The sequence below is a fragment of the Pollicipes pollicipes genome, unplaced genomic scaffold (assembly GCF_011947565.3).
Source record: "Pollicipes pollicipes isolate AB1234 unplaced genomic scaffold, Ppol_2.1 Scaffold_7231;HRSCAF=8579_pilon_pilon_pilon, whole genome shotgun sequence".
Taxonomy (NCBI): Eukaryota; Metazoa; Arthropoda; class Thecostraca; order Pollicipedomorpha; family Pollicipedidae; genus Pollicipes; species Pollicipes pollicipes.
In genome coordinates this window covers 39,730,078-39,757,185 of record NW_023597034.1, presented here as the reverse complement: position 1 = coordinate 39,757,185, position 27,108 = coordinate 39,730,078, and the positions used below count along the sequence as shown (strand labels likewise).

The window sequence follows — 27,108 nt, the reverse complement described above, 5'->3', positions numbered from 1 at the left end:
AACATGGCAAGAGCCACAGCTGGAACGACATCCGTCCCTGGATGCGCCTATTATCATGCCCTAAGGCAATGACAGCAGAAACGGTCTGGTACCGAACAGGATATCTTCTCCGTGTTCCCCATGCGTTGCGCCCGTGCGCGCGTGGGAGTGGGCGGCACCGAGCTGTGCGGAACGTGTTAGGTGTGTGGTGTGTTGGTGGACTCGGTTGGTCGCGGCGCGGGGTGGGTCCGTGGTCGCGTGGGTAGGTATTTGGTGGTTGGGAAGACGTGTGTGGTCTGTGATCAGTTCTTCTGATGTGGAATGGAACGGGGAATGGTAGAGTTGTTTGCTTTCGCCAAACTGAGCCGGCATGGGCTCTGGTGCTTTGTTGGGAAGCTCTGTCAACTCCGCCATGTGATGTGGCTGTGGACCCGTACCACACAAGGACAAAAGTCAGTGCCACGATTCGTTTTGCGTGGGACCTAGGGAGTGAAAGTGGTGGGAAGTATGCTTTTGGAAACTTGTAAATCATGGTTAGTAGGTACAATGGCCACTGACTTTCATTACTTCCCTCCCAAATCATCTGTTTACATTCAACCCACTAAATCCAGGCTTGTTCCATCTAAGAGAGGCTGCATTGATGGCTGGAAGAAACAGATCTAGCTAACCTAGCTAAACCTACTTAAACCTAGCTAAGACCTTGCTTTGCATTACTGGCTCAAAGAGTACGGAAGCCTGCATCCATACTTTGTTTTGACTACGTGTTTGCAATATGTGCCAGTTAACAGTGCTACTACTTTCAGGATAAAATTGGGCAGTTCTGCTGGACAACCATGAGGACAAAATATGATTTGGATGCATCCAGGGAAGGTAAGCTTGATTTTCTTATTACTGTCCAGGTGCAGCAGGCTCATAAGTATCAACAGCACTCAGTGTCTCAGGTGTTTTTTCTTTTGCATCTTGCTTTGGGTAAAATTTGTAGCATCCCTCAAAAGCAGCCAGCAGTTATTCATTGTGGTTGCCAGCTGGAACTACTGTGATATTACAGCCAGATCCAAACAAATCCAGTCAGAGGATTTTAAACCAGCTTGCCATTCTGGCAGACCACCCGCTGGAGCCCCCACCACAAGCGTCATGTGAAGGATGGAGGTCCATGCACGCTGCAGCCGCTTCTCATCCATCTATGTGATGAGTCCTGTGAGAGCAGCTCATCGAGCCATTTCAATGACTGGCATGGTGCCCAGGTCGCCGTCCAGCCGGCGTCGCCGCGTTGGCCGGGCGCCGCCTCCGGCTCTGTTCGCCGGTCCAGCTTCGCCTGTTGACGGAGCGAGGCGGCGGTGGCGGTCGACGTTGTCGTGCTGTTTTGTTAGGCCGGCGACGGCAGCTGTTGCGCCGGCTGACGGCCGCCTGTGGCGTCGGCTGCGGCCCGGAACACGCCGCTCGGTCACGGCACGAGCCGGGACCGTGGCCTCTGCCGGCCGACTGGGACGCCGGGACGCCCCTGTGACGGGATACGCCGCGGCCGCGTCCGCCCGGTCCCAGGACGCGTCCGCCCGGTCCCGTGACGCGTCCGCCCGTACGACGCGTCCGCCCGGTCCCGTGACGCGTCCGCCCGGTCCCGTGACGCGTCCGCCTGGTCCCGTGACGCGTCCGCTCGGTCCCATGACGCGTCCGCCCGGTCCCAGGACGCGTCCGCTCGGTCCCAGGACGCGTCCGCTCGGTCCCGTGACGCGTCCGCCCGGTCCCGTGACTCGTCCGCCCGGTCCCGCGACGCGTCCGCCCGGTCCCAGGACGCGTCCGCTCCGTCCCATGACGCGTCCGCCCGGTCCCGTGACGCGTCCGCTTGGTCCCGTGATGCGTCCGCCCGATCCCTTGACTCGCCCACCCGGTCTGGACGTGGATTTACCGCGGAGGAGGCCGAGCGGCCCTAGGCCGGTCCCAGCGGCACGAACTGGACCGCGCTGCAGACGGATGGTGCCGGCGGCGGCGCCAGCCTGTGGGGCTGCCCTTCCGGTCACCGGCGGACGGTGGGCCGTCTGGAGTGGCGCCAGTCGGCGAGGCCTGGGGGCCCGGTTGTGGGGCCGCCACGTGCGTCAGAGCTGGGCGGAACACGGGCTGGCGCGGCCCACCCAGCCGATTAGCGGCGGCGGCGGCGGGGCTGGTGACCCCAGTGACCGGCGGCTGCTGCCGCCACGGGGCGGGAACCAGAGCCGCAGGATAAGCAGTCGGCCGAGACCGGGCCTGTCAGCTGATCAGGGGTCGCAGCCTCGTTGGATGGTCTCAGTCTTCTGCGAGGACTGAGCACGTGACTGGTTCTCAGTCTGCTGCCAGGACTGAGCACGTGACTGGTTCTCAGTCTGTCGCAAGGACTAAGCACGTGACTAGTTCTGTCTGATGCCGGGACTGAGCACGTGACTGGCTCTCTGTCTGCTGCCAGGAGTGAGCACGTGACTGGCTCTCTGTCTGCTGCCGGGGCTAAGCACGTGACCGGCTCTCAGGCTGCCGCCGGTACTAAACACGTGACTGGTTCTCAGTCTGCTGTCAGGGCCAAGGCCCTTTGTCAGGACTAAGCACGTGAGTGGTTCTCGGTCTGCTGTTGAAAGTTAAACACGTGCACATCCTGGTTCGCGCCCAGGGCCGCATCCATGACATACTGGTGTCCCAACACGGCCACAACAAGGCGATTGAGTACAGATGTTTGGGATTATGGAGAAGAGGACGTGCAGCCCGGACGAGAAGATAGCCCAAAACCTTAAGCGTACGTACAAAAGCACACACCGTTGCATTATTTCCGCGGAGTCGTTTCCCTCTTTTAAGTCTTACTGTCCTCCGGAGGAGGCCGGGCCAACTTCAGCTTGACAAGTGTCCCGGGTGGGTGTGAGAATTGTAAAGGCGCCGACTCAGCCCAGCTGGCGCGAGTGTTCGCCCAGAGCGGCGCGTCGAGCCGTGGCGGGTCCGAGTCGGGGCGCCGGCCCGCCGTTCGTCGTCCTTCCGCCACGAGGGGCGCCAGACATTGCGACGCCAGCTCCCAAAGAAGTCCGCCCGCGCCGGAAAGCAAGTTAGATGTGTGCATGTTTGTTTGTTGCATGATGCTATTTCTGTATCATGTATGAAAAATCAATAACTTATTGAGCAGCGCGTCACATTCTGAACAAAGTGCGTCTTACGATCACGTTTCGTCCATTCCCGGGTTTGGCGGGGGCGCCGTGCAGGCAAGCTGCTGAAAGCGGCCTTAAAGCATTAAAGCGTGGGGCCTTTCCAAATTTTGTACGATATCATCCATACCATTAACAAATGGGAACCCCGAAGCCCCGTTTTGAGTTGTAAGGATGGAAAAGGGGGTACATGCCGGGCGACCACTCCTTTATCAGATGAGAGGAATACGACTGCTGATCCTTCCTCGTGTTTCGTGCCTTTTGCACGCATTTTCAAGTTTGTGAGGCTTGGAAGCCTGGGATAACTCCTCAACCGGGTGTTCCTTAAGAGCGTCGTTAGGAGGATGAGCTGAGGCCAACATCCAGCGACCCAACTTTGTAACTGCTCCATGAAATATATCAGAACGTTGTAAACACCGATAACCTTGGTAAACAAAGGCACCGTGTTACTGATGGTAGAAGCAGTATGAGATCCGCCGCGATCTTTACTTGCGCTGCAAGCGTGAGCCCCGCCGGAGCTCCGTGCAATGTGCTTGCATTGCACGGCCAGGGGTAGTCTCCTAGTGCCCCACACCGCCTCCTTCAGGGGCGGTGCACCCTTTGCTCTCGTTATGAAGGTCTGGTGGCATGGCATGACATTCACGTACGGAATTCGGCCCTGACACAACGTCATTTGTGGTCTGGCAACCGGGGGCTCCTGCAGTGGGCTTGGAGTGTTTACAGAGTCGGTGGGTTACAGCACTTCGCTTCCCCAGGGCTCTCCGCCGGTGGAACTCTGCCTTACGTAAACTGTTATGGAAACACGTAGCTCATGGTCTGGCAGAGAAAATATTTATGACAGTTAAAGACTGATCGTTAGGCTGCTGTTGCCGTTGGCTGTACCGTCCGTTCCAGTGGGGTCGTTGTCATCAGATGGGACCGGGTGTACTTTGATCGTAGCCGGACGGCGCCGTGGTCGTGCCGGGGCAGGGATCGGCGCCGTAGTTCGCGTGGCGTCGCCAGCCGGGCGTTCTCAGCCGCTGTGTCACGCGTCTGGTAGACAGGACGTCACGACATACATAGACATAGACATAGACAGGACGTCACGTGCCCTCGAATCCCGCCGCGGCCGTGCGTCCCGCGCCGCGCCGCTGTGCGACCGCGTCTGCGGAGAGGCCGCGAGGGCGAGACGAGGCGGCAACTTCAGTCACAGGATGCAGAAATGATGCCGTGAACTGTTGAGGATATGCGATCCGGCACAGTATAAAGGGAGGGGGGGAGGGGGCTGTGACTGGAGCCGGTCTGCGGGACGCCGGAGCAGCAGCGCGCCGCAACACCCGGGGAGCTGGAGTCTCCCGGACACGGGGCGCGACCATCCGGTGGCGAGAGTTTATCGGCGGACGGCGTCGCCTGCCCTGTCCGCGTGTTAGCCGACCGCCGCACGCCACCAACCGGTCTCCCCTCGGCTGCGGTAGCCTGTTGTGCTGCTGGGTGTCTGCTGATGCCTGTCGCCGGCTGCTGCGCTGCCACTTCCGGCTGCCAGTGTGTGCGACGCGCCGTGTTCGGTCATTGGCTATCGTAGGCAAGCGAGAGCACGTGCTGGTCTCGTCGCCCTGAGCGTGTCCAGATGTCGTCGAATTATGCTGGGCTGGTGCGGCGGGTCCTTCCCAGCCAGCTGCTGTTGACAGCGCGCTGTCCGCGCCAGCGGCCCTCGAGACGTGTCGCATGCACAGCTCGTCCCCCGCGACACACAGACCCACACCTGCCCGGCCGCTCTGCCGGTTCTGCTCTTGGAAGAGGCGCGCCGCTGCCTGAGCGCCGGTGCCCCCTCCCCCTCCCCCCTCCCGACGGCCGTGCGGCCCCGCGCCAGGTGACCGCAGTCAGCTGTCGTCCGCCAGGTGACCGCAGTCAGCTGTCCTCCGAGTCGCACCCGTTCGTGGACCCGGCGTCGGCGCCGCGGCCGCTGGTCGTACACACCCCGCGACGAGCCCGTCAAGCTCAGCCCGGCCTGGGAGGCCAGCAACGTGCCGCCGGAGCAGCTCAACTTCCTGGACGTGACGGCCGAGAAGCTGCCCGACGACGCGGTGCCCGAGGACAGGTCAGTGCCGTCTCCCGGACGGGTCAGGGCGTTTTCCGAGGGCGGGTCAGGTCCGTCACCCGAGGACGTGACGGGTTAGGTGTGTCCTCCTGAGGGCAGGTCAGGTCAGGTGTGGTCAGCTCCATCTCTGGAGGGCAGGACCGGTCAAGCTTGTCTCCAGGACAGGTTAGGCCAGGAGTGACCTCAGTCTAGGTGATTAGTGTATACCGTTCGGGGGTCGGTCCTAACAAGGGAGGTCAGTGACAGGTTGTTTCTTTGCCTGGAACGGGTCAGTTCCATCGCCAGGACAGGCCAGGGGTTGCCAGGGCGCGTAGGGCCGGCGCTGGTCGACGAGACCGCCCCGCCAGCTTCCGCTTCGTCCGGAGCTGGGCCGGGTCGGGGAGGTCAGGCGCAGGTCAGCGGACCGCCCAGCTCCCTCTCTTCCTTCCCTCGTGGTCAGCGGACGGACCGGTCCCGCCACCGCGGCCGGCAGCTGCGGCTGGCCTAAGGACGGCACGGGCGCCGCCGTCCGCTCAGCAGGGTGTGACACCCGCCCCCCGGCTGTCCTGCGCGGCCGGAGAGCCGGGGATGCCGGCGGTGATGGCCGCACCGCCCCGTCGCTGCCGTGGGTGTGGCGCCGGCCGGTGATCGTGCGACCGTGCAGGGACGGGCGGCCGCGGGCGTCGCCTGCGAGCCGGCCGGCCGCCACGCCCGACGACCCCGGCTCGTGCTGGGCTCGGCTGCGGCGGCGCCGCGGACAGCGCCTCGGACCGGCCGGCGCGCTCGGGTCCGGCCCGGTTCGGTCGGCGGGGCTCGTCACCCTTTGTCCGCCATCGATCCCGCTTTGAGGTCTGCCCCGCCCCGCCCGGCCACGCGTGCTCGGGCCGTTACCGCGTGTCGAAACGACTCGCACGGCTCGCAGCGGTACCGAGCCGGCGCCGCCTGAGCGCCGCCCGGCGCCGCCCGAGCCGGGGCCACTGAACCTCTGTGTGTGTGTGTGTGTGTGTGCGCCGACTGCCGGCCGATGACGGGCGACCCTGACGGCCGTGAGAAGGGCCCCTCGTCGCCCGGTGCCGGCCGGGCGAGAGGCCCTGGCCCGATGGCGTGCTGCCGCGCCGCCGGTGCCGGCGGACGGCCGGCACGGTCCCGCAGACCGGCAGCGGGACGGGGCACGGGCCGGCCGCTCCCAAACTGGCCCGCTGCCCCTCCCCCTCCCGCCGGCCGTGACCCGGTGTGACCCTCGCGCCGAGGCGCGCCCGCCCGGACCGCCGGCCGACCCGCACCTGAGTCAAAGCTCTGCGACCCAGCCGCGCGCCGTCCACGGAGGGGCCGCCGCCAGCCTGTGTCGTGCGGCGGCGGCTGGCGGTCATTGATTTTCCTCTATCGCTGCGCGAGGCTGATACCGTCGTCCGGGCGTGCAGCGTGTGTGGCGGCCACCCGGGTAATCAAGCCGAAGCGGGGGAGAGGAGTCCGTCGTGTCCCACCAGATTCTATCGCTCTGGTGCTCCGCCTGAACGAGACGACGGCGGTGTGAGGCGTCAGCTCAGTTACGGTTCGTCGAACGCGGACGGGGCTCGTCAGTCGATACTTGCGCGCGCTGTGGGGGACAGTTTCCGAGATACGTCGTGGTCTCACTCACCTTTGGAGGTCTCATATGAGCCGGATGCATTCCAACGCGTGCTCAAGGGCTCATGACCCGTGTCCACATGCGGGAGGGGTTGATTTTGGATGAGGCTGTTTGAACACCGGATCGCGGTTGATTTAAATCGTGATTAGTGGTGTTTTGAAGGCAAACATCCAGGCTGCCTGAATCTCCTGACTTACCTTGTTCCGTAGGTGGGCCAGTGGTGTCATTTTGTTGGACGATTAATGATATTCAGATTGCGGCGAAACATCAATGGTAGAGCTTTGATTTCACAGCGAAAAGATGTTCAGGCGGGGACTGGCGACTAAGTGAGCCACGATTTACCTTACGGCGGTCAGCTACAAAAATGACGGCTATCACCGACGGGTAATTAACTTGAGAGTTACATGCATACATACGGACATGCACACATACATGCTTACATGCATGATGAATGTGTTATGCCCACGTACACAAAACAAATAGTTATGCAGGCATGCATAACATTTACGCCGTAAGACGGTGGAAAGACTGCGGGGTCCGATTTTCCCGGAATTACTCTGCACTTGCACCGAATGATCTAGCCTTGAGAAGTTCGTCTGGAAATTCACCGAGCCTGGTTCACAACGGGGACAGCGGAAGTATTTGTGTAACTGTCACATGGGCAGTCCAGCAGAAACATGCTGACATTGTAGGTCAGCGTCGCGGGGCACGGACCACGAACTGGTGCTTGTTTGACCCGACTGACTCGACAAGGTCAGCTGGCAGCGGGCCAGGATAGGGTCGGCCTGGCCTGGGACGGTCCCGTTCTGGCATTGCACCTAAGGCTATCCGCAGTCTTGTCCGAGTAAGATGACCAGAGGTAAAATTATCCCTTGAACTGGAGTGGTAGAACTTAAGTGACAGCCCTACGGACTTGTATAATGCGGGCGCTCCTAACGGAAAACCGTCCACGCACGTAATCCCCAGCGATGTCTTTTATGAGCAAGCCGAAACGTTGCCGAGTGAGACTTACTCAGCCGGGTGTGACTGGGGCGTCAGCAGTGCGTCCGCCGCCAGGAGTGCGCGGTTGTCCTCGGTAGCCGGGTGTGACTGGGGCGTCAGCAGTGCGTCCATCGCCTGGAGTGCGCGGTTGTCCTTGGTAGCCGGGTGTGATTGGGGCGTCAGCAGTGCGTCCACCGCCAGGGGTGCGCGGTTGTCCTCGGTGCACCGGAAAACGCGGCGCAGCGTCGTGACTCGTGACTTTGTGGCATTCATGCACCGATTACCGGGTGCCGTATGACGACGGTAGTCGGCGAGCGCCCCAAGGCTCAAATCATCATCATCAAGGTGGTCGTAGTTCTGATGTCACAGCTGCACGTGTTCGTGACCGGTTTCGCGTTGTGGCGACTGGCTTCCGCATCCATGGGACGAACGGAGCTCCGAAGGTGCAGGCATCACTTAGTGTCACCCGCCATCTCCTCGGCGTCGGAAAACATCACCCTTATCGCGGCGCACGTATTTGACGCGCCGTCATAACACACGCCGGCGATCTGTCCGGGCCTGTTCTCCTCTGCGGGCGTGCTGCGCTGGCCGTCTCCCTGCGCCCTGTCACGGCCGGGCCGCGCCAGGTCAGCGCGGTACGAGCCGTGCCCGGCGGCGGCCAGTGACCCGCGGCGCGTGCCAGGTGTGGTGGCCGGCCGGCCGGCCGCCGCCCGTCCGCCGGCCGGCCGGTATTGATTGTCAGCTGAGCGGAGGCGGCGTCGGCGGCGCGGCCCACGTGTCCGGCCCGCCCCCCCGGCCGCCGCCGCAGTAGGCCGACGGTGCTCCCCGCCCGCGCCGGCCGCTCCGCGCACTGCCGGCCCGCCGTGACCTCGCGCCGTGTGCGTGTGCGTGTGCGCGTGGGCCGGACGTTAGTGTATGTGTATGTGTGGGTGTGGGCGTGAGCGCGCGCCGGCGGCGTTGGCCTCGCTTTAACGGCGAAGTGGCTGTCTGATTCGCGCGGTCCCGCCCTCGCCGCCGCCGCTGCCGCCGCCGCCGCCCAGCCGCTGCTAAGCTGCCGGCCGCCCAGCCGCCCAGCCGCCCGCCGCCCACCTGTCCCGCCGTACTCCCACGACAGACGGCGTAGTTACGTTACTGCCGCCGCCGCCGCCGCTGCGTCACCGGGCTGAACGGGCGCCTGACAGACCCGGCCGCTGTCGCCCCGCCGCCCGACGAGCACCTGTGGCCGTATTTGGGCTGGGGGCCGCCGCGGCCCGGTGCGGCTGTGAGCTCCCCCGGCGTCCGCCCGGTCAGGCCGCGGCGTTGGCGGACGTCTGGTGCCGGCCGGACGACGCGGCGCCATACACCGAGCGGCGCCGCTGGGGACGTCGCTGGCGTGAAAATCCCCCCCCCCTGCCCCCCCCCCCCGCCGGCCCCCCCCCCCGGGGCTATCAGACAGGCGCCGCTGTCACAATTTCAAAACGAAATCCGTGCTGTGGAGTAGGTAAACGGAAAGCGGGCTGTTTTGTTCGGCGCCGCACCCGCGGTGCCTGATCGCGTCAGACGGCGGCGGCGGTGGCGTCAGCGCGCGCTCGAGAGGCGCGGTCACGCGTCTGGCAGTGAGAGCTCTGGCTGGACGCTGTGTCGGCCCGCCCGCCGGCGTAGCCGTCTCGCAGGCGGCGCCGCGGCCCGGCCGGCGCGGCCGTTTTTGCTCCAGTTCCCGGGCGGCGGAGGCTGACCGCGGGGCGTCGTAACTTACGGCGCGCCGCCTCCTGCTGTCGTGAGGGACGGCCTCGCCGGCGGCGGAGGGCTCGGTGTCGAGGCTGGGCGGCGGGTCTCTGCAGCCGCAGCGGCCGCCGCCGGGCCCGGATCGCGTGCCGCGCAGCCGCGCAGCCGCGCAAAAGTGCGGGCGTTATTTGGTTGTGGGGACGCGAAGCGCCTCGTGGCGCGACAGCGCGCCGGCGACCGACCTGGATGAATGGTGTTTGACGTGCCGTGATCAGTTATCTTGCTCGCAAGCAAGCAAGCTGCGGGGTGATAATGCCGGTGACGCTAATCCACGATGACCAATGTCTGCCGCCTGTTTGATCGCTGGGCGCCGGCTGGTTTGACGGGGCGCACCGAGAGCCGCTCAGCTGGCGTCCCGCTGGCGGACGGCGGGACGCACACGCGGTCCGCAGTCACGTCAGCCGGCAGCGGCGGCATGTGCGATGCTCAAACGGCTCCTGTCGGCTCAACGAGCGGGTGACAAACACGTGCCAGGTGGAAGACCACCTGGCATGCACTTGCACCTCTAGTCCCGAGTAACACTTGGGGCCGGCGGAATGACGGGTGTGGGGGGGGGGGGGAGGGGAGGGGGGGCGGCGGCGCGACGTTACATCACCACGGGTTAGCAGCATCGGCGTTCATCAGGGATGCTACCAAAGCGCGGTACTGATATACTCGCGACTTTTTTCGGGCCCCGTTTTTTGCGCGTGTGGTTCGGGCACATGTATTACCTCCTTACTTGTCCTTTCTTCCTCTGTCCCTGTTTGCCTGCTCTGTACTTAACTGTCGCCCTGTCCCTATTCACCTGTCGACACCCCTTTGCTCCTTCGTCCCATTCCCTGCACCCGCACATGCTGCCGCTCGCTCCCGACCGCTTCCCTGAGTCGCTCTTGACTGTTTCCTGAAGCCGCTCTTGGCCTTTCCCTGTAGTCGCTCCTGGCCGTTCCCTGTAGTCGCTCGTAACCGTTTCCTTTAGTCGCTCCTGGCTGTTACCAGTAGTCGCTCCTGGCATTTCTCTGTAGTCTCTCCTGGCCGTTTCCAGCAGTCGCTCCTGGCCGTTCCCTGTAGTCGCTTCTGGCCTTTTCCTGTGGTCGCTCCTGGCCGTTCCCTGTAGTCGCTCCTAACCGATCCCTTTAGTCGCTCCTGGCCGTTTCCAGTAGTCGCTCCTGGCCGTTCCCCAAAGTCGTTCCTGGCGTTTCCCCGTAGTCGCCTCTGGCATTTCCCCGTAGTCGCTCCTGGTTGTTCCTTGTAGCCACTCCTAGCCGTTCCCCGTAGCCTCTCTTAGTCGTTCGTGTAGTCGTTCCTGGTCCCTGTAGTCTCTCTTGGCAGTTCTCACCGCTCCGGCCCAGCCGGGAGGTAGTGGCGGCGGACGGCGGCGGACGGCGCGGACCGCGAGCGAACGGCCAGCGAATATCTCGTCGATAACTGCGTCGGTCGACGCATCGGCCGCGTGACGTGACGTGACCGCGTGACATCGACCGCGTGACGCGTGCGGGTCGTCACCCGCACGACAGAGCCGTGACGTCACCGGTGCGCGCGTCACGCGGCCAGGTGCACCGCTGTCCGCCCTGCGCTGTCCGAAGCGTGTGTGCTGCTCGCGCTTGATGGATGCCGCTGCTGCTCGCGTTGCGCTTCATTAACAGCAGGATTTTGTTATAGGGTTCTGTTATTGCAAGCGAAATCAGATCGTCCGCTGGCGGATGCGCCAAATTGACCAGACTGGGAGGGACTGGGACGTTGCCAGCCGGGCCGCGCGCATCCTGCTTGGCGGTAATCGGTGCGGCGAATGAATTAATCCGCCGCTGCCGGGCGACGCCGCCGGCGCGTGCTGCAATCGACGCCGGCGACCGGGAGACGCCGGGCGCCGCCGGCCGCCGGGCACAGCGACACGGGGATCGATCGCCGCTGGCCGGCCGGCCGCCCCGCCGGACACTTGTGGCCTCCTCCGACCGGCGTCACGCCGTCGGCGGCCAGCGCCTGTGCGGGGAGCGGCGCGGCCGCGAGCGCCGGAGCCGAGGCCGGGCGAGGCCGGGCGAGCACAGGCGAGGACGGGCGCCGGCCGCTGACCGGCGCCGGTGTGCCGCAGCGCGATGAGGCCGAGCGGCGGCGGCGGCGCCGCGGCGCCCCTGGCCAGCCAGGAGGACCTGAGCGGCTCGGCGCTGGCCACGCCGCGCACGCTGGCGCGCCAGGCCGGCCCCGAGTCGGCCCAGCGCGGCCGCGACGCCTCCAAGCGCATCTACGACCAGATGCGCCTCTCGGACGTCGAGGAGCTGCCGTTGCAGGAGGAGCCGCACGATAAGTGAGTGGTGGCGCGGCCGCGCGCGCCCATCCCGGCGGTTTGCGAGATGCGGTCTGTCGTGCTGTAGGTGTTCTGCTAGTTTCGCTGTGATGCTGGAGCTGTGATGTCCGTTTCGCCCTGGCTGTTGGCTAGAGCTGCAGTCACCCCATCCGCAGGGGCGTTGGCTGGCTTCGCTGTGGATTGCGGCAGCCGGGCTTGAGCGGCTAGCTAGCCTCGACGCAGGTCTCTGTCGTTTGCGCCTGTCCTTAAGCTAGCGATGCTTCCTTTGAACTAAGTCGCCTCGAGCTCCGCTTCGCCTGGTGGTTGCGTCTTCGGCTGTGTGGTAGCGTTTTGAGACGGCGGCAGGGTGCAGACGGACTTGGATGCATTTGTAATCGACCGCCCGTGTCTTCGTCGCTAGTCTGACTGCCAGTCGTTCTGCAAAATGGCACCAAGACCGTCTGGGGCAACGGATTGCCGTCGCTCTAAAAAACTGGTCATTCCCAACCGGGCCGAGAACGCTCCACATCATTGTGAACTTCTGTCGCCGCAGAGCCGCGCCGCGTCAGCTCCGGAGCGCCTTTTTCCTTGTCCTCACGCAGTCGGCTTGCGACCGGCAGCGTTGCCACCGACGCTTGGAGCGCTAACGTATCTTGCCTGGCGTCGAGGGAGCCCTCTGCACGTGCTGAGCGTGCTGGCAGCGGCCGGCTGCGCCCATCCACCGTAACGCGAGCCCCCGGCGGCTCCGCCCCGCCCGATCTCTCGCGCGAGCCTGACCGCACGCCGCACGCGCGCCGAAACGCGCCCGTGATAGCATCGGCCATCCGAACCGGCGATAGTATCGAGGGAGCGCGCGCTGCCCCGTGTCCTTCGGCCGGCGCGGCGGTGGCCGCCGGCCTGTGCGCCCGATCCGCCCGGTCCTCCACTGGCCCAGTCTGCTGGACCAGCAGCCGTCCGCGGCGCCGGTGTTAGCAGAGCGACTGGCCGTCGGACCGCGCGCGCTCCCGGCCGGCTTAGTCCCACTGGCGGCCGCCCGGGCAGGTCGGTCGCGGAACCTGTCACAACGGCCTGTTTTGGACGTGCCGCTGTGCCGCGGCCAGACAGCGGGGCGGCGGGACGGGGTGCTGCCGGCCGGCTCCACCGCCTCACCGGCCGCGGCGCCCCACCGCTGGCCGTCCGGCCGGCGGCGGCGCGGCCGGCGCGCTCCTGCGCTCCTGCCGCAGGGGGTCACCGGCCGGCGTGGCGCGCAGCGACGCCCGCCTGCAACGCGACCCGCGGCGACCCGGGCGTCTGACCCGCGTAATGCGAGCCGACAGAGCCGTGTCGCGGCGCTGTGGAGCCGCCTCTCGGCTCCGCCACGGCCGCGCCCGTGCCCTGTCTGGACGCTGCGTGGGCTGCCCTGGCCTCCGCCCCTCATCTGGCTCTGAACCCGCTGTGACCCGGTGCGCCGGTGTCACGCCGTCGTGCGCGACCGCCCCGTGTCGGTGAGAACGGGGCGCAGTTTCGCGCGGGCCTACTCGCCCTTACAAGGCTGCCGCTGCAGAACCGGTTGGGGTCGGTCGCTGTGCGCTGGCCGGCGGCGGAGCCGGGGGTGCGGCCGGGACGGGCGGGGGACGGTAATTGCAGCCGTTCAGCGCTCTGCAGGCTCGCCGAGTCCCGGTCCCGCGTCCTGCCCCAGCGGCCGCGGGGAAGGTGTCTGGGTCCGGTCCTGTTCCTGGCGCCTCACACACCAAGCCGTGGGTCGCTGAGATTACCGGCGGTCCCCCAGGCAGCGCCAGTACCCCGCAAGGCGGCCACCGCAGGAGCAGGCGCGAAGTTTTGGAAAATGAGAAGGGGATGAGCAAGACAAATGACTCAACGTTCCCCCAACTCACGCCCCTAAAATCGGTTCCATCTAAATTCGATCCACTTTCCGCTCAAAGCCGGGGGCAGTTCCCAACTGAATGGGAACACCCCTGCACAGATGTGCTGTCTCACATGTGTTATATGTTGGCAAGATGTCATCTCGGGGAACTGACAAACGAAACAAAGGACATTGGGGGAGGGCAGCGAAAAGTAATGGTTTGAACATTACATAACATGCTCCATGGAAAAACCGTCCAAATCCGCCGTCTTACATTCAGGAGCCGGCGCTGCTGCCTTTGCGAGAGACACAACGAGCCGTCACATGCCCAGGTGCCGTCAAAAGGGTCAGCGACACATGAGGCGACACTGGTGACCCGTAACTTATCACGGGATCCCGACACGTGATTCGAGAAGTCCTGCCGACGAGGTTTTGTCGCTGTGTTTCGGCTGCTGGACATCGGCTCGCCCCGCGGACACGTCGGGCGGTCCCGCCGTGCGGTTACCCTCCCAGTCCGTCACCGGCTCCCTGTTCGAATGCCTGAGTCACGTTGCCTTCAATGCCGGGCTGGAAGTGCTCAGTGGCCTCACTTGTCAGCGAATTGCAAACATGACTGCGCAGCGAGTGACCGTTCGTGCCGGTGGGATCGTTCGACCAGCGGCTCGTCTGCGCGTCCAGTTCCCACACTCCCGGTACCTCAGCTGGGTTCGTCACGCTCTGGTCCGCGCCTCTCCAGTCTCGCGCCGGCCTTCAACTCGTCACCGGCCACCGAAGCCCTCCTGTTCGTGACGTACGGTGTCCGTCGCCGGCCTGTGCGGTATGCACTGCGACGTGTCAATACAGCCGCCTGATGTGGCGGTCTGGACGCCGGGCCGGCCGCCCGGCCGCGCCGCCGCGCCGCCGCGCCCGGCCCGCTCGCCGCCGCCGCGTCGCCGGCTGGGTCGGGCCGGCCGCTCCAGGTCGTTTGCCCGCTGGCAACGGGGCCGTGACGTCAGAGTCGGCCCCGGCCGACCCGGCCTGCCAAGATCCACAGCCGGCGGTCGGCCGGCCGGCGCGGCGGCCAGCGGGCCGTGACGGGTCAGCGGCTCGACCCGGCGGCGGCCCGACCTCGGGTCACCGGCCAGTCAGCGGCCGCTGACGCCGCCTGCACAGTAGTGCCGTCTCACATGGTATATGCTTTCAAGTTATCACAACGGGGAACTGGCAAACGAAATTTAGCACACTGGGGAAATGGTCGCGAAAAGTAATGGTTTGAACATTACATAATGTGTTCCATGGAAAAGCCGTTTAGACCCTGCGCAGACGCCGCTGGAGCTGGAGCCGCACCGACGCGGTCCTGCTCCCTCGACGGAAGGACTCGGGACCTCCCGGTCGCAGGGCCGTGGCTGGATTGTCCTGATGTGAACTGAAGCTTCCACCTTGGCTCCAGGCTGCGCCGTAGGGATATGCGCTTCTTGATTTGCGGAATTGCGCCCGGTGTGGCTGGGCTCTGCACTTTGTGGCTCGGCTGTGCCTGGTGTGGCGCACTGCCCGCGTTGGCTCAGCTCTGCCCGGTGTAGCTCAGCTATATCCGGTGTAGCCCACCTCTGCCCGGTACGGCTCGTTTCTGCCCGGTGTGGCTCTTCTCTGTCCGGCATGGCTCAGCTGAACTTGGTGTGGCTCTACTTTGTCTTATGTGGCTTACTCCCCGCGTTGGCACAGGTCTGCCTGCTATGGTCCAGTTCTGCCCGGTGTGGCTCAGTTCTGCCCGCTGTGACCCAGTTCTGCCCGGTGTGGCCCAGTTCTGCCCAGTGTGGCTCAGTTCTGCCCGGCGTGGCTCAGTTCTGCCCGGTGTAGCCCACCTCTGCCCGGTGCGGCTCGTCTCTGCCCGGTGTGGCTCAGCTCTTGTACGCTGTTGGGCTTGACCCGCCCTGTTTGATGGACGGCCATCATCTGTTGGCGATGATATCATGTTTGTGCTCCGGCGACGAAGGACGTGGGCGAGAGGCGCGCCGGAGGCATGTCGGCTGAGGTATGCAGTGCGTTGGCGGTGCCTGGTGCGATGGTGGACAGCCTCGGCCGAGCCGCGGGCGCGGCCCGGCACGGTGGTGGACAGCCTCGGTCGGACCATCGGTGCGGCCCGGCATGGTATTGGACAGCCTCGGCCGGACCACCGGTGCGGCCCGGCACGGTGGTGGACAGCCCCGGCCGGACCACGGGCGCGGCCCGGCACAGTGGTGGACAGCCTCGGCCGAGCCACGGGTGCGGCCCCGCACGGTGGTGGACAGCCCCGGCGGACCACCGGTGCGGCTCCGCACGGTGGTGGACAGCCCATAGGCGCCGGCCCTGCGCGGCGGCGCTGGAGCAGCCACTGTCACGGTTAATAGCGGAAATGAAGAGGTGTGAGTGCGAGGAAACCTGCCAAGACGTGCCGTTTTGACAAATTGCGTTTTAAAGCGTGTTCTAAAATGATGCGAGTAGAACCAGGTGTGAATACACATGATGCGTATTGTCGAAATTACTGCTGCTGACTTGACTGGTGTAGAGCGCAAGGTAAGCAGGGGGGGGGGGGGGGGGAGAACGACTCTTTACACGGACGTGGTTTCTAAATGTAACGCCAGCACCGCTGGTTGTCGTGTAAAATGGCAGTGCAAGACCACTCAACAAGCTCACATGATTCATCGATGTCCATAGCTGGGTCGGAAGGCCTTCGCCAGTGCGCCGGTCGCGCGTGGAAGGGGGGGGGGGGGAGCGGGAAGCCGCACTACATCAGGCAGCCCGCTGTGGGCCGGCGCATTAGGGACGATGACTGGCTGGCTGCCGACGTGGCCAAATCAGCACGGTCACTGCCCGGAGTGTGGATAATGACCTCCTGCGCCGCGGCCGGTCCGAGAGGCTGCTCTCGAAGCTCTCGGCGGCGGATCAGCCCCATTGGGAGGGCCCGCCTGTGGGGTGGGGTGGGGTGCGGTGCGGTGCGGTGCGGTGCGGTGCGGTGCGGTGCGATGCGATGCGGTGCGGTGCGGTGCGGTGCGGTGCGGTGCGGTGGGATGGGGTAGGGTGGGGTAGGGTGGGGTAGGGTAGGCTAGGCTAGGCTAGGCTAGGCTAGGCTAGGCTAGGCTAGGCTAGGCTAGGCTAGGCTAGGCTAGGCTAGGCTAGGCTAGGCTAGGCTAGGCTAGGCTAGGCTAGGCTAGGCTAGGCTAGGCTAGGCTAGGCTAGGCTAGGCTAGGCTGGGCTAGGGTAGGGTAAGGTGTTTGTGTGTGTGGGGGGGGGGGGGCTTGTGACGTGGGAGCAGTCCCGGCCGATCGTGACACGGACCAATCCGCCCTGCGGTCAGGCTGCGCCACGCCCGAGATCCGCGGGGCTGCCCCCGTTACCTACACTGTGCCCCACCAAGGTTGTCTCCAGATCCCCACAAACGGGCCGTCGGGACTTTCGTACTCCTACGGAGCCCCGCCGAGGGCAGGCTCGTCGCTCCCTTCGGAGCCCCCGTCGAGGGCAGCCTCCCCGCCCTGTGTCCTGTTCACCGAGAGCCGGGCTCGTCGCTCCCCTCAGGGTGCGCGCGTAGCCGAGCCAGGACGGCTTTCACGTCCGATTGATCGTGGCTTATTACGGCGAATCGTACGCATGCGAGGCGGAGCCGAACAGGGCCGCCCACTGACGCCGCGCTGCGCCGCCGAGGGAGGCCTGTGACATCACCCGGTCCGGTCCCGGACATGGTCAGCTGGCATGACCGGCGGGATGTCATGCAGGAAAGCCGCTCAGACAGGCATAGGGGTATCGGTTTTGTTCTGAGATGCTCAGGGGGGCAAGTGCAAATGAGAGCAGACACGCGTGCATAGCGCAAGTCCTGATTTTAAAGGGAGTGCTCCAGATAGGGGTGGGGTTTTGGACTGAAACAGCCATCTTGAAGATCATCCGGTGCAGTCCGCAGCCCTGCCCTTTTTAACGCCCAAACTCTTGAAGCTTCTGGGCTAAACGCCCGCGAAGGTGTGCAGACTATTTCGGGGCGGGGGCTATTTTAATCTTTCCCAGTTGTCCATGACGTCTTGACAACGTCATTCAAATAATGCCATTCCATCGGCCATGCGGCGATCGAGGCCAAGAAGAATATACTTGTCGAGTCGCTCATATCTGGCGGTCGTTAGCACGGTTTCCAGATATAACGGCCATCATCTTGCCCTTTTTCAGTGTTTTGCAAGGTACGATGACATAATCAAACAATGACTTATTGAGGAACACATTCACAAAGCTGAAATTGTGCTGTCTCGGCCGGCATTTTCCAGTCAAAAGTGTACCGCTTGTTATAAATGAGCTTTTCCATCGTATTTGGCGTTGCTTCCATGTCTTCAAATGAGGAACACTTTCTTTCGTAAGCTGGATCGGTGCGGCATCGCGGCTGCCTCTCGTAAACTGAGCGCGTCACGTGACCACGTTCCGGTCACCCAGACAGCTGTGTGATCTTGGGATAGAAGTGGCATCATGCTCTCAGTACACAGGTGGCGGTCTTTTGTGGGAGTCCTCCCCAGCGGTGCCCGCCAAGAAGAGCTCCTCCCTGTGCCCGTCTGCCAGCGGTGCCTTGCTGACGTCTGCCGTGCTCGACAGGTGTTTCCTGATCTACCTGGTGTTCGTGCTGCACGGCATTGGCACCCTCATGCCATGGAACATGTTCATCACCGCCAAAGACGTGAGTCGATGCGCCGCCGCTCCGTCCCGGCACAGGCACGCTGGCTTCGGACGTCTCGGCGGAATCGATGACGGAGATATTGAGCTTCAGACGCGCATGGGTGTTTGCGCTGCGGAGCTGCCAGCAGCGCCCTCTGTGTTGCCGAGGCCTGGCTCTGTCGTAGTTTGTTTACGATCCTGCCGCCGTCTCGCCGTGCATCTTGTCCCCCGCTCTCGGTGTTTTATTCAGCGCCGGCCCCGCCGATCGCGTTGTTTGCCGGCCGCGCCTGCGGGCCGGCTGTCCCCGTGTCATTAGCGCGCACTGGCGTTTCGACCGGCGACGGCGGCCGCGAGGCACGCTGTCGCCATGGCAACCGTCCAGCTGTGTGGGGAGAGCCGATGCTGGTCCGATCGGGATGGTCGGATGACGTCAGACACATCAGATTTATCACGCTGAGAAATTGCCGGCGCTTAATCGAGCCGCCGCGTCGCCTGACCGGCCTGTATTGAGCCACTCGCGCGGGGCGGCTCGCCTCCGGCCCGCCGTTTTCACTCGGGCGACTCCTCCCCCCCCCCCCCCCCCCCCTCGGCCGGCGGCGGCGGCGGCGGCGGCTCGCCCGGTCCCTCCGTCCCGCGGCGGTCCGCTGACTCGGAGCCGGCGCTCTGGCGGGCGCGGCCCCTCCAGGCGTCTGCCGGAGACATCGGACTCGGCCGGCCGTCTGCACGACCGCGGGCGTCGCTCGGGTCAGATGGCGTCTGCTGGGCCCCCAGCAGTGGCATGTTGACCCGAGCCGGCCGGCCGGCGGGGAGCGGGAGGGATGGGGGTCAGACAAATGGAAGTGTCACTGGCGCCATTTCCAGCTGTGCCGGGGTGGGAGAAATTTGTGTTAAAAGCTCACAGATCTTGTGCCAAATATTCAGCAGATGCTTGGAAGTGAAACGACGGAGCGACTCAAAGAGAAGACGACACAGACGGTGGCCTGTTGTCTCGTCGTCGCCCGCCGCAATAGCGGCGAGCGGCATTGTGATGCCAAATGATCAGAACAAGTCTTAGGATTGCTAACATTGTGAAACACAGACGAGAATGTCACAGCCAGCCAGACGATGTCTGCGAGTGTGTGGACGTGACCCTGGACGTGACCCTGACGTGACCCTGACCCCATGTGACGTCTCCTGACTGGCATCACTCGCTCCGGTGTACTGCCAGGCCGTGTTTCTCAGCGGTGGCGGCCGCCCTACGGCCACCCCAGCTGTAATCTCGATCGGTGTCCGCAGTACTTCGTCAACTACAAGTTGTCGGCAGAGTACACCGGCGTGGTGTCAGAGTACGCCACCAACTTCCTGCCGTACGTCGGCTTCGCCTCCCACATCCCCAGCGTCATGATCAACTGGGTCAACGTCTTCGCCCGCATGGGGTGAGTGCGCTGCGCTGGCCGAGGCCGCTGCCGCGGTGTGTTGAAGGGACCGGGGTGGCGCAGGCGGCTGGGTCATCATATTCCAGACAAAACATAACGGCAAACGAATGGTGTTAGACAAGATCAGACACGAATAGACACTCCTGAGAGGGACACGCGGTGAGAGACAGAAAGACGATCCGCACGTTCTTCTGAAGAGCGTTTCCCGGCTGCCGTGTGGCCCGCTCAGGCGGTGACGGCGCGGCCGCCGCCTCTTGGATCCTCTCCCTCTGCTCTGGCGGCGGTCCAGGCCGCCGGCGCGCCTGTCGTCTGCCGGCGGCCGAGGCGCCACCACCGGCCGGCCGCGGTGCCCCTGTCGTGTGCAGGTGATGCTGCGGAGAGGCGAGAGGGACACTGTCCCGCCGATGAGAGGGAGTGTCGCGGGGGCGGCGCCGCATTGGCCGGGCCGCACCTGGGCGCCGGCGGCGAGCTCGCCTCGACGCGCGTCTGGCCGAGTGCCGGGCGCGGCGCCGCGCAGTGTTGATGCTGCGTGTGTTGATCGGGCGAGAGCCAGAGAGTCTCGTGGCGCGTGACGGACCGAGGGTGACAGCCGGGCCGAGTGTGACATCCGTCACCGTCACGGGCGGGCGACGGCCGACCTTCGCCGAGAGCGCCGCGCCGCGGCCGGACGAGGCAGGCGCGCCGCTGCGGCGACGGGCCGCGGCAGGCCAGCCGGACCGAGGACCGCGGCAGGCCAGCCGGACCGAGGACCGCGGCAGGTCAGCCGGATCGAGGACCGCGGCGGGCCAGCCGGACCGAGGGCCGCGGCAGGTCAGCCGGACCGGGGACCGCGGCAGGTCAGCCGGACCGAGGACCGCGGCGTGCGGGCGCAGGGCGCGTGGCTGCGGCGGGCGCCGGACGGCGGGGCGGACTCGCCACTGGAGGCTGCCGCACGCAGCGGCCCACGGCGGCACTCTGGGAGGGCGTGCCGCCGGGTCCGCCCGTGCTCTGGCGCTGTCACTCGGCGGCTAACGAGCTCCGGTCGGCCCGCCCGCCGCCGCCCGCCTCCCGCGGTCCGCCGCCCGCCGCTCGCCCGGCCGGCTTCCTGGAAACGCCCGCTGGGCCGGCGCCCGCTGAAGAGCTGAGCGCTCGGCCCGTTAGGCACCGGTCGCCGGAAAACGGCCGTGACGAGACGGCTCGGCAGCGACGGCGGGGGCCTGACAGCCAGCGCTGGCTGGCTGGAGCTGGGCTCCGATCGTCCAGATATTGGTGGAGGTGGACACATCGATATATTTCTGTATATGAGGTGGGAGGTGATTTGGGGACACGCAAATTCTATGGCGACCTGGTTGAGATGGGAAGGCCAGGGGAATTGCAAGATGTGGGCCACTCGGGCTGTATTGGCCTGGTTGCTGTCGGGGCTGCTCTAGCTGTATCGGGCGGGGATAGGATCGTCTCCAGATGCCACCAAAGCTGCTGCCATCGGGTGCCGCGCTGGGTTCGACGTTCACGTCATTGCTCACCGCCAGTGCCTGCGCTCACGGAAAGCTTAAGATTAGGTCTGCATTGAGCGGGGTGCGCGTCTGTCCACCTTCATCGGCGGCGACATATTCTCACATGACCGCGGCCGAGTCCAGTTCGAATCCAATCCCGGCACCAGAGCCGGTCGACTCCCGCCTCTGATTGTCGGTCGCGACGGCGGCGCGTGCAGACGGCCCGCCGGCGCTGGGCCGCCCGCGCGTGATGACGGCGGCGGCGGCGTGTGTTGGGCGCCGTCCCAGCGGCGGGACCCGCGCCGCTGCGCCACCTCCGCGCCCGTCCCGGCCGGCTATTCTCGGCCAGCCGACCGGAGCCGCGCTGTCGCTGGATTCGCGCCGCTTACCCGATTGGAAGGTCGCCTGCGCCGCGCCCGTACGGCCCTGGCACGCCGAGTAACGAGCCGCTCCAGCACGCTGTCCCTCGCGGCGGAAACATTGGATCGCATGCATTGCCACTCTGTGCCGATGAGATGAGCTGGGGGCGGACCAGGTCCGGCAGGCTCGCATAAACAGCTGACTTGCCATGTGTGCACACGTGCAGTTTATATACAGTCCGTTGGTGCGGGCCGGGGAGCATGGGTCACCGGTGACGTCAGCGTCACGTGCTCGGGCGCCGTACATCCCGCAAGCGGACGGGCTCGAACGGCGCCGACTCAGCTCCCCCGGGCAACTTCACCGCCAGCCTGAGGGCCTCTAGGCCCAGCCGACCAAGTCGAACGTTCGCTGTTCACCTGTTTGTCATAGCCGGAGCAACGCCTGTTTTGTTTGGCCGCCTGGCGCTGCTTGTGCATCTGTCAGCCAGGTTTAGCCCAGCGGATCTAACGAGCGGCCGTCTGCTGTGGTTGCGTGCGTGCGTGCGTGCGTGCGTGCGTGCGTGCGTGCGTGCGTGCGTGCGTGCGTGCGGGTGTGGGTGTGGGTGCGTGCGGCGTGCAGGTGCGTGCGTGCGTGCGCGCGCGCGCGTGCGTGGGTGTGGGTGTGGGTGTGGGTGTGGGTGTGTGGGTGTGTGGGTGTGCGTGCGTGCGTGCGTGCGTGCGCGTGTGTGTGCGACGGTGGGTGTGACCATTTGTGGTTGGCAGCGGCTCGCTGGCCCGGCGGATCATCTGGAGCCTGTGCATCATCACGGCCATCTTCATCTTCACCGTGATCCTGGCCATGGTGGACTCGTCCAGCTGGCCCGGTCCGTTCTTCTTCACCACCATCACCTCGGTGGTGATCCTCAACGGTGAGCACCTCCCGCAGGGAGATACGAGGCGGGTCGCTGGAATGATGATCAGCTCGGCGCGAGCACGCTGAAATGGAGGTCGAAGTACAAGATGTCATTGTAGGTGTCCGTAACCCTTTCTCGGGCACGCTCATTATAACAGGGCACTGAAAGGTCCCCGCAGAGAAAGGTTCACGGCGCCGCGTGTTTCGACGAGTCTCCGCAGTGTGTGCTCTTGAGATCTCTTCATATCTTGGATATCAGAAGATCTCTTGAGATCCAGCGTGCGAGTGAATATGTTAACGAAGCAGTGGATGCATACGGCTCTGTCAACGGACGGGATCGGGGCTGGATGGCGGCTTTGCGTCACGTCTCCTGGTGAGCGACTCCTAGGTATAGCCTCCCGGCTGACTGCGGCTGGGTCTGACCACGAGTCTGGCGGGGTCGCCCGACCTGACATGACCTGACCTGACCTGACCTGACCTGAGCTCTCCATCGGCAGTGGCCAACGGCATCTACCAGAACTCCGGTAGTACGGGTTGGCGGCGCGCCTTCCGTTCCGCTACACCTGGAGCCGTGGTGCTCGGGTCGGTACGTACCCCGCCCTCCTCCTCGGTCACCAGCTCATGCTCCCTCCCCTTCTGCCTGTGCCAGTCCGGTCGTTTGTGTGGTATTAGGTGCCGGTTAGTCTTGATGTGTGTTTGCCCGCCTGCGTTTCGGAGAGAGCGCGAGGGCAGATACGCCAGAGAGCAGAGGCGGGCGCGCAGGGACGGAGCAGGGGTGCTTAGCCTGGAAACCGTAATTCCAGTCTCCCCGCCCGATATTGTCTGAAGTGGCCCATCTCTTCCCACCACAGCGTGACGGACGGGTTTTATCGGCATGACTTTGGCCACGTATACTGCCAAGCGGCCCCCTCTGAGGGCGTCAGGTCCGCTCGGCGCCCGCCCCCTCCCCCCCCCCGCCCCTTGCTGTACCGCTCGCCGCCGTCGCTGAACCCCCGCCGTGTCGGACAGAACGTGAGCGGCACGTTCACGGCGCTGATCAACATCCTCTCGATCGCGATGGCGCCCAACCCGCGCACGGCCGCCATCTACTACTTCATCACGGCCCTCTTCGTGCTCCTGGCCTGCTTCGACACCTACTTCGCGCTGCCGCTGAGCGTGAGTCGCCGTCGGCGGCGGCCGGATGTGATGTGTTCGAATCGGAGGCTGTTGTACGGCCGTGCGGTGCTCGGTATTAGGACCTGCACTGACGTCAGGCTGTGGGTTTGGGTCCATCGACAGTGGCCGGATCGGCAGCGTCATCAGCGGGAAGCGGGGGACGCGAACGCGTTTGGGACCGCGGTTTGAGGCTGGGATTGAGTCTGAGCTGGTGGCATGGTGCCTCCGGGGCTATTAGAGCCTGGTCTCTTGTTGCAGTTAAACCGCTCAACGCGCAGTAAATATCGGGTGGGTTGTATCGTACCATCAGGTTTTGTATGTACGATTAATATCCGCGGCGAACGCTCAAATGCAAATTTTGCTCGTCGTAGAATGTTGTTTTCATTTCGTGCCGGATTTGCGGCGATAGAACAGCCTGACATGTGTTTTGTTAACAGCCGTGTGATCGACAGATTTGTTATTATCGCGTGCCGCACACATACATCAGGTTCTGGTGGCAGGGTATGACTTCACGTGTGATGTTGTCGATGTGGCCGGTTCTGACTGCAGCCGGACAGCGGTAGGCCGGTCGGTGCCGGCCGTCATCGGCTGACCGAGGGGCCGTTTTCAGCGGTTCTACCGGTACCACAAGCTGAAGTCGATCCGTTCGGGCACAGACGCGCGCGGCCCCACCACGGCTGTGCCCTACTGGCACGTCTTCAAGAAGGCCTTTCCCCAGCTGCTCAACGTGTTCCTGACCTTCTTCGTCACGCTGTCGGTGTTTCCGACGGTGCTGGCAGGTGCGCTGGTCCCGCCCAGTGGGACCCACCGGGCGGGTCCCACCGGACCCGGGATCACTCCCCCGCCGCCGCTCCCGGGCGGGTCCCTCTGGTCCCGGGAGCACTCCCCCGCCGCCGCTTCCGGGCGGGCCCCACTGGTCCGGCTTGAGCGCCGGCACGTGCGCCGGCCCGCCGCGATGGACGCTGTCCCGATGGCCAGGTCACGTGTGACAGGCGAGCTATTAACGATGTAATCCCAGAGCTGTTCATTGCCCTGGATTTGCCATTTGCCCATCACCGTTGATGAGGCGGCCAAAAGACCTGCGACGTGTTTTAAAAAACGGGCAACGCCGAGAAGTGCATTTGACGAGCTTTCTGAACGCTGCGAGAATTTTAACCATCGTACCATTCCAGTGATCCCGTTGGTAATCATTGTCGCGTATCCATACTCGATATGGTATTTGATTAGAGGTGAAGTACGCTGCTAGTTCCTTTCCAGTCAGATTTGGTGGATAGCCGCGTCTCAGCGTACCTTACTCGTGGGCAAGGCCAGTGGATTGTATTCCGTGCTAACTGGAATAGGTACGCCACGGGCAAGATGTGCCATAACTTGGCTTGTTTTCTAACTCTCTTCGCTTTCTCTGTTATTAGCCGTGGTCTTTCCGGTGACTTCGTTTTCAATCACGCTTCTCCGTGCGAGCATTAGCGATGGACACAGACGTGTGTGTTTGCCTGCTAGTCGGCCCCGTCGAGCGCCGTTCGCGCCGAGCTGACGCGCGTTTGGACGCCGGCAGACATCAAGCCCGTCGACGAGCAGTTCATCGTGTCGCCCAAGTACTTCGCGGCCGTCCTCTGCTTCCTCACCTTCAACGCCACGGCCATGATCGGCAACCTGCTGCCGATGTTCTTCGTGCTGGTGCGTCGACGCGCGCCCCGCACCACGTTCTGTCGCACGTGCGGCGCGGCGTCGATGGCCTCCTGTTCTGCGGTTCTAACGCCTTGCTCCTGAGATGCTGAAGTTTGAAAAGTTGAGATGCTGAAGTTTGCAGCCCCCCCCCCCCCCTCCCCCTCCGTCGAGGCTGTCGGTGGTATAGTCTCGGTGGAGCGCTTCGCCACGTGACTCAGAACGTCGCGTCACGCGCGGTGCGGAACCAGACGCAGGCCGTCATCAGCGTGTTCGTAATTGGAAGTGGTCTGACATGCTGTCCCGTCCCGCCGCGCGGCTTGTGGCGACGTGTTCGAGCTCTGCCGTTGTATGAAAGCCTGGTCCTCGCCCGGCGTGACTGCCGTCATCGCGCGGTGTTCCCTGCGGGCGAGTGATGACGCCGCGGACGGCGCGCGCCCACAGCCGACGCCGCGCTGGCTCTGGCTGCCTGTGGTGCTGCGGTTCGCCTTCATCCCCTACTTCGTGCTCTGCAACTACCTGCCCGTGCACGTGGAGCGGCTGACGCCCGTCTACATCAACAACGACTGGGCCTACTGGGGCATGGTGGTGCTGCTTGGCCTCAGCTCAGGCTACTTCTCGTCGCTCGGCATGATGTACTGCCCCAGGTCAGTGGCTGGTGCTGCTCTAGGTCAGTGAGTGGTGCTGCCCCAAGTCAGTGGCTGGTGCTGCCCCGGGCCAGTGGCTGGGGGTGCCCCAGGTCAGTGGCTGGTGCTGCCCCAGGTCAGTGGCTGGTGCTGCCCAGGTCAGTGGCTGGTGCTGCCCAGGTCAGTGGCTGGCGCTGCCCCAGGTCAGTGGCTGGTGCTGCCCAGGTCAGTGGCTGGTGCTGCCCCAGGTCAGTGGCTGGTGCTGCCCAGGTCAGTGGCTGGTGCTGCCCAGGTCAGTGGCTGGCGCTGCCCAGGTCAGTGGCTGGTGCTGCTCCAGGTCGGTGGCTGGTGCTGCCCCGGGTCAGTGGCTAGTGCCGATCCAGGTCATTGGTAGAAGGACGGATCTGAGGCGTTGCTAGGCGGTCGATCGAGGGGTCTGAAGTGGGCCTGCTCTGTGATGCTGGATGGTGAGTCAGGGACACACTCCGAGGGACAGTCTTGGACGGCATGTTCTTAGTTTGGTACGCCGCCTGAACAGTGTGATGGGCCCTCTAAAGACCAGTAGTGGGGTCACTGGGTTTTCAACAGGTTTCTCGGAAGTCAAACAGAAATATGTCGGAACGCGTTGCCCCGCCCCCTCTCCCTTCGACGAAAACTTATCGATGCCATACGTCTTCGTTGGTTCACTGCGGCCCGCCACTGCGCCAGGTACCGCCCGCTTGCGGAGCAGCTCGGCGTTCTCGTCCATCCCCGCGCGTGCTCGCCGGGCCCGGCCGTCTCCTACGTGAGCCTGGTGATCGTGTACCCCCTGTGCTGCGTGACTGGTGATCGCTTACCCCATGCGCCGATCACACGCGAGTCGAGCTGGCCCGCCGCGGTCCTCGGCGCGGCGGACCTCCCCGCCGCTCGGCCCCCGCCGCCGCTCGGCCCTGACCTCGCCCCTGTGTGCGTCGGCAGGACGGTGGAGCCCCAGTTCGCCTCGACGGCCGGCATGTTCGGCGCCGCCGCGCTCGTCACCGGCGTCTGCGCTGGCGTCCAGTTCTCGCTCGTGCTCTCCTGGTTCGTGCGCAACGTGCGGTTCGCGTAGTGGCCGCCGGCGCGGAGGACGCCGCGCCGTTCTCGGCGTCGCGCTCCGCCGGGCGTCGGCGCGCGCGACGAGCGAGGACCGAGGCGGCGCGCCGGGGCCCCGCCGCCGGCCGACGGGGCGCTGCGACGACGGACCCG

The 27,108-nt window shown here is 64.7% G+C and overlaps 1 protein-coding gene across 1 annotated transcript; it reads left to right on the top strand.

Annotated features, from left to right (window-relative positions):
• Nucleotides 1-147: 147 nt before the first annotated feature.
• Nucleotides 148-27,016, top strand: LOC119109407 (equilibrative nucleoside transporter 1). The gene is given in 14 exon segments (XM_083287628.1): nucleotides 148-241; nucleotides 783-849; nucleotides 5,012-5,211; nucleotides 18,244-18,325; nucleotides 19,579-19,718; nucleotides 22,312-22,457; nucleotides 22,939-22,967; nucleotides 22,970-23,005; nucleotides 23,007-23,027; nucleotides 23,450-23,596; nucleotides 24,207-24,375; nucleotides 25,149-25,270; nucleotides 25,703-25,905; nucleotides 26,842-27,016. Coding segments are annotated over 13 exon segments (1,449 nt in total). The 5' UTR covers nucleotides 148-241; nucleotides 783-825; the 3' UTR covers nucleotides 26,972-27,016.
• Nucleotides 27,017-27,108: the final 92 nt, after the last annotated feature.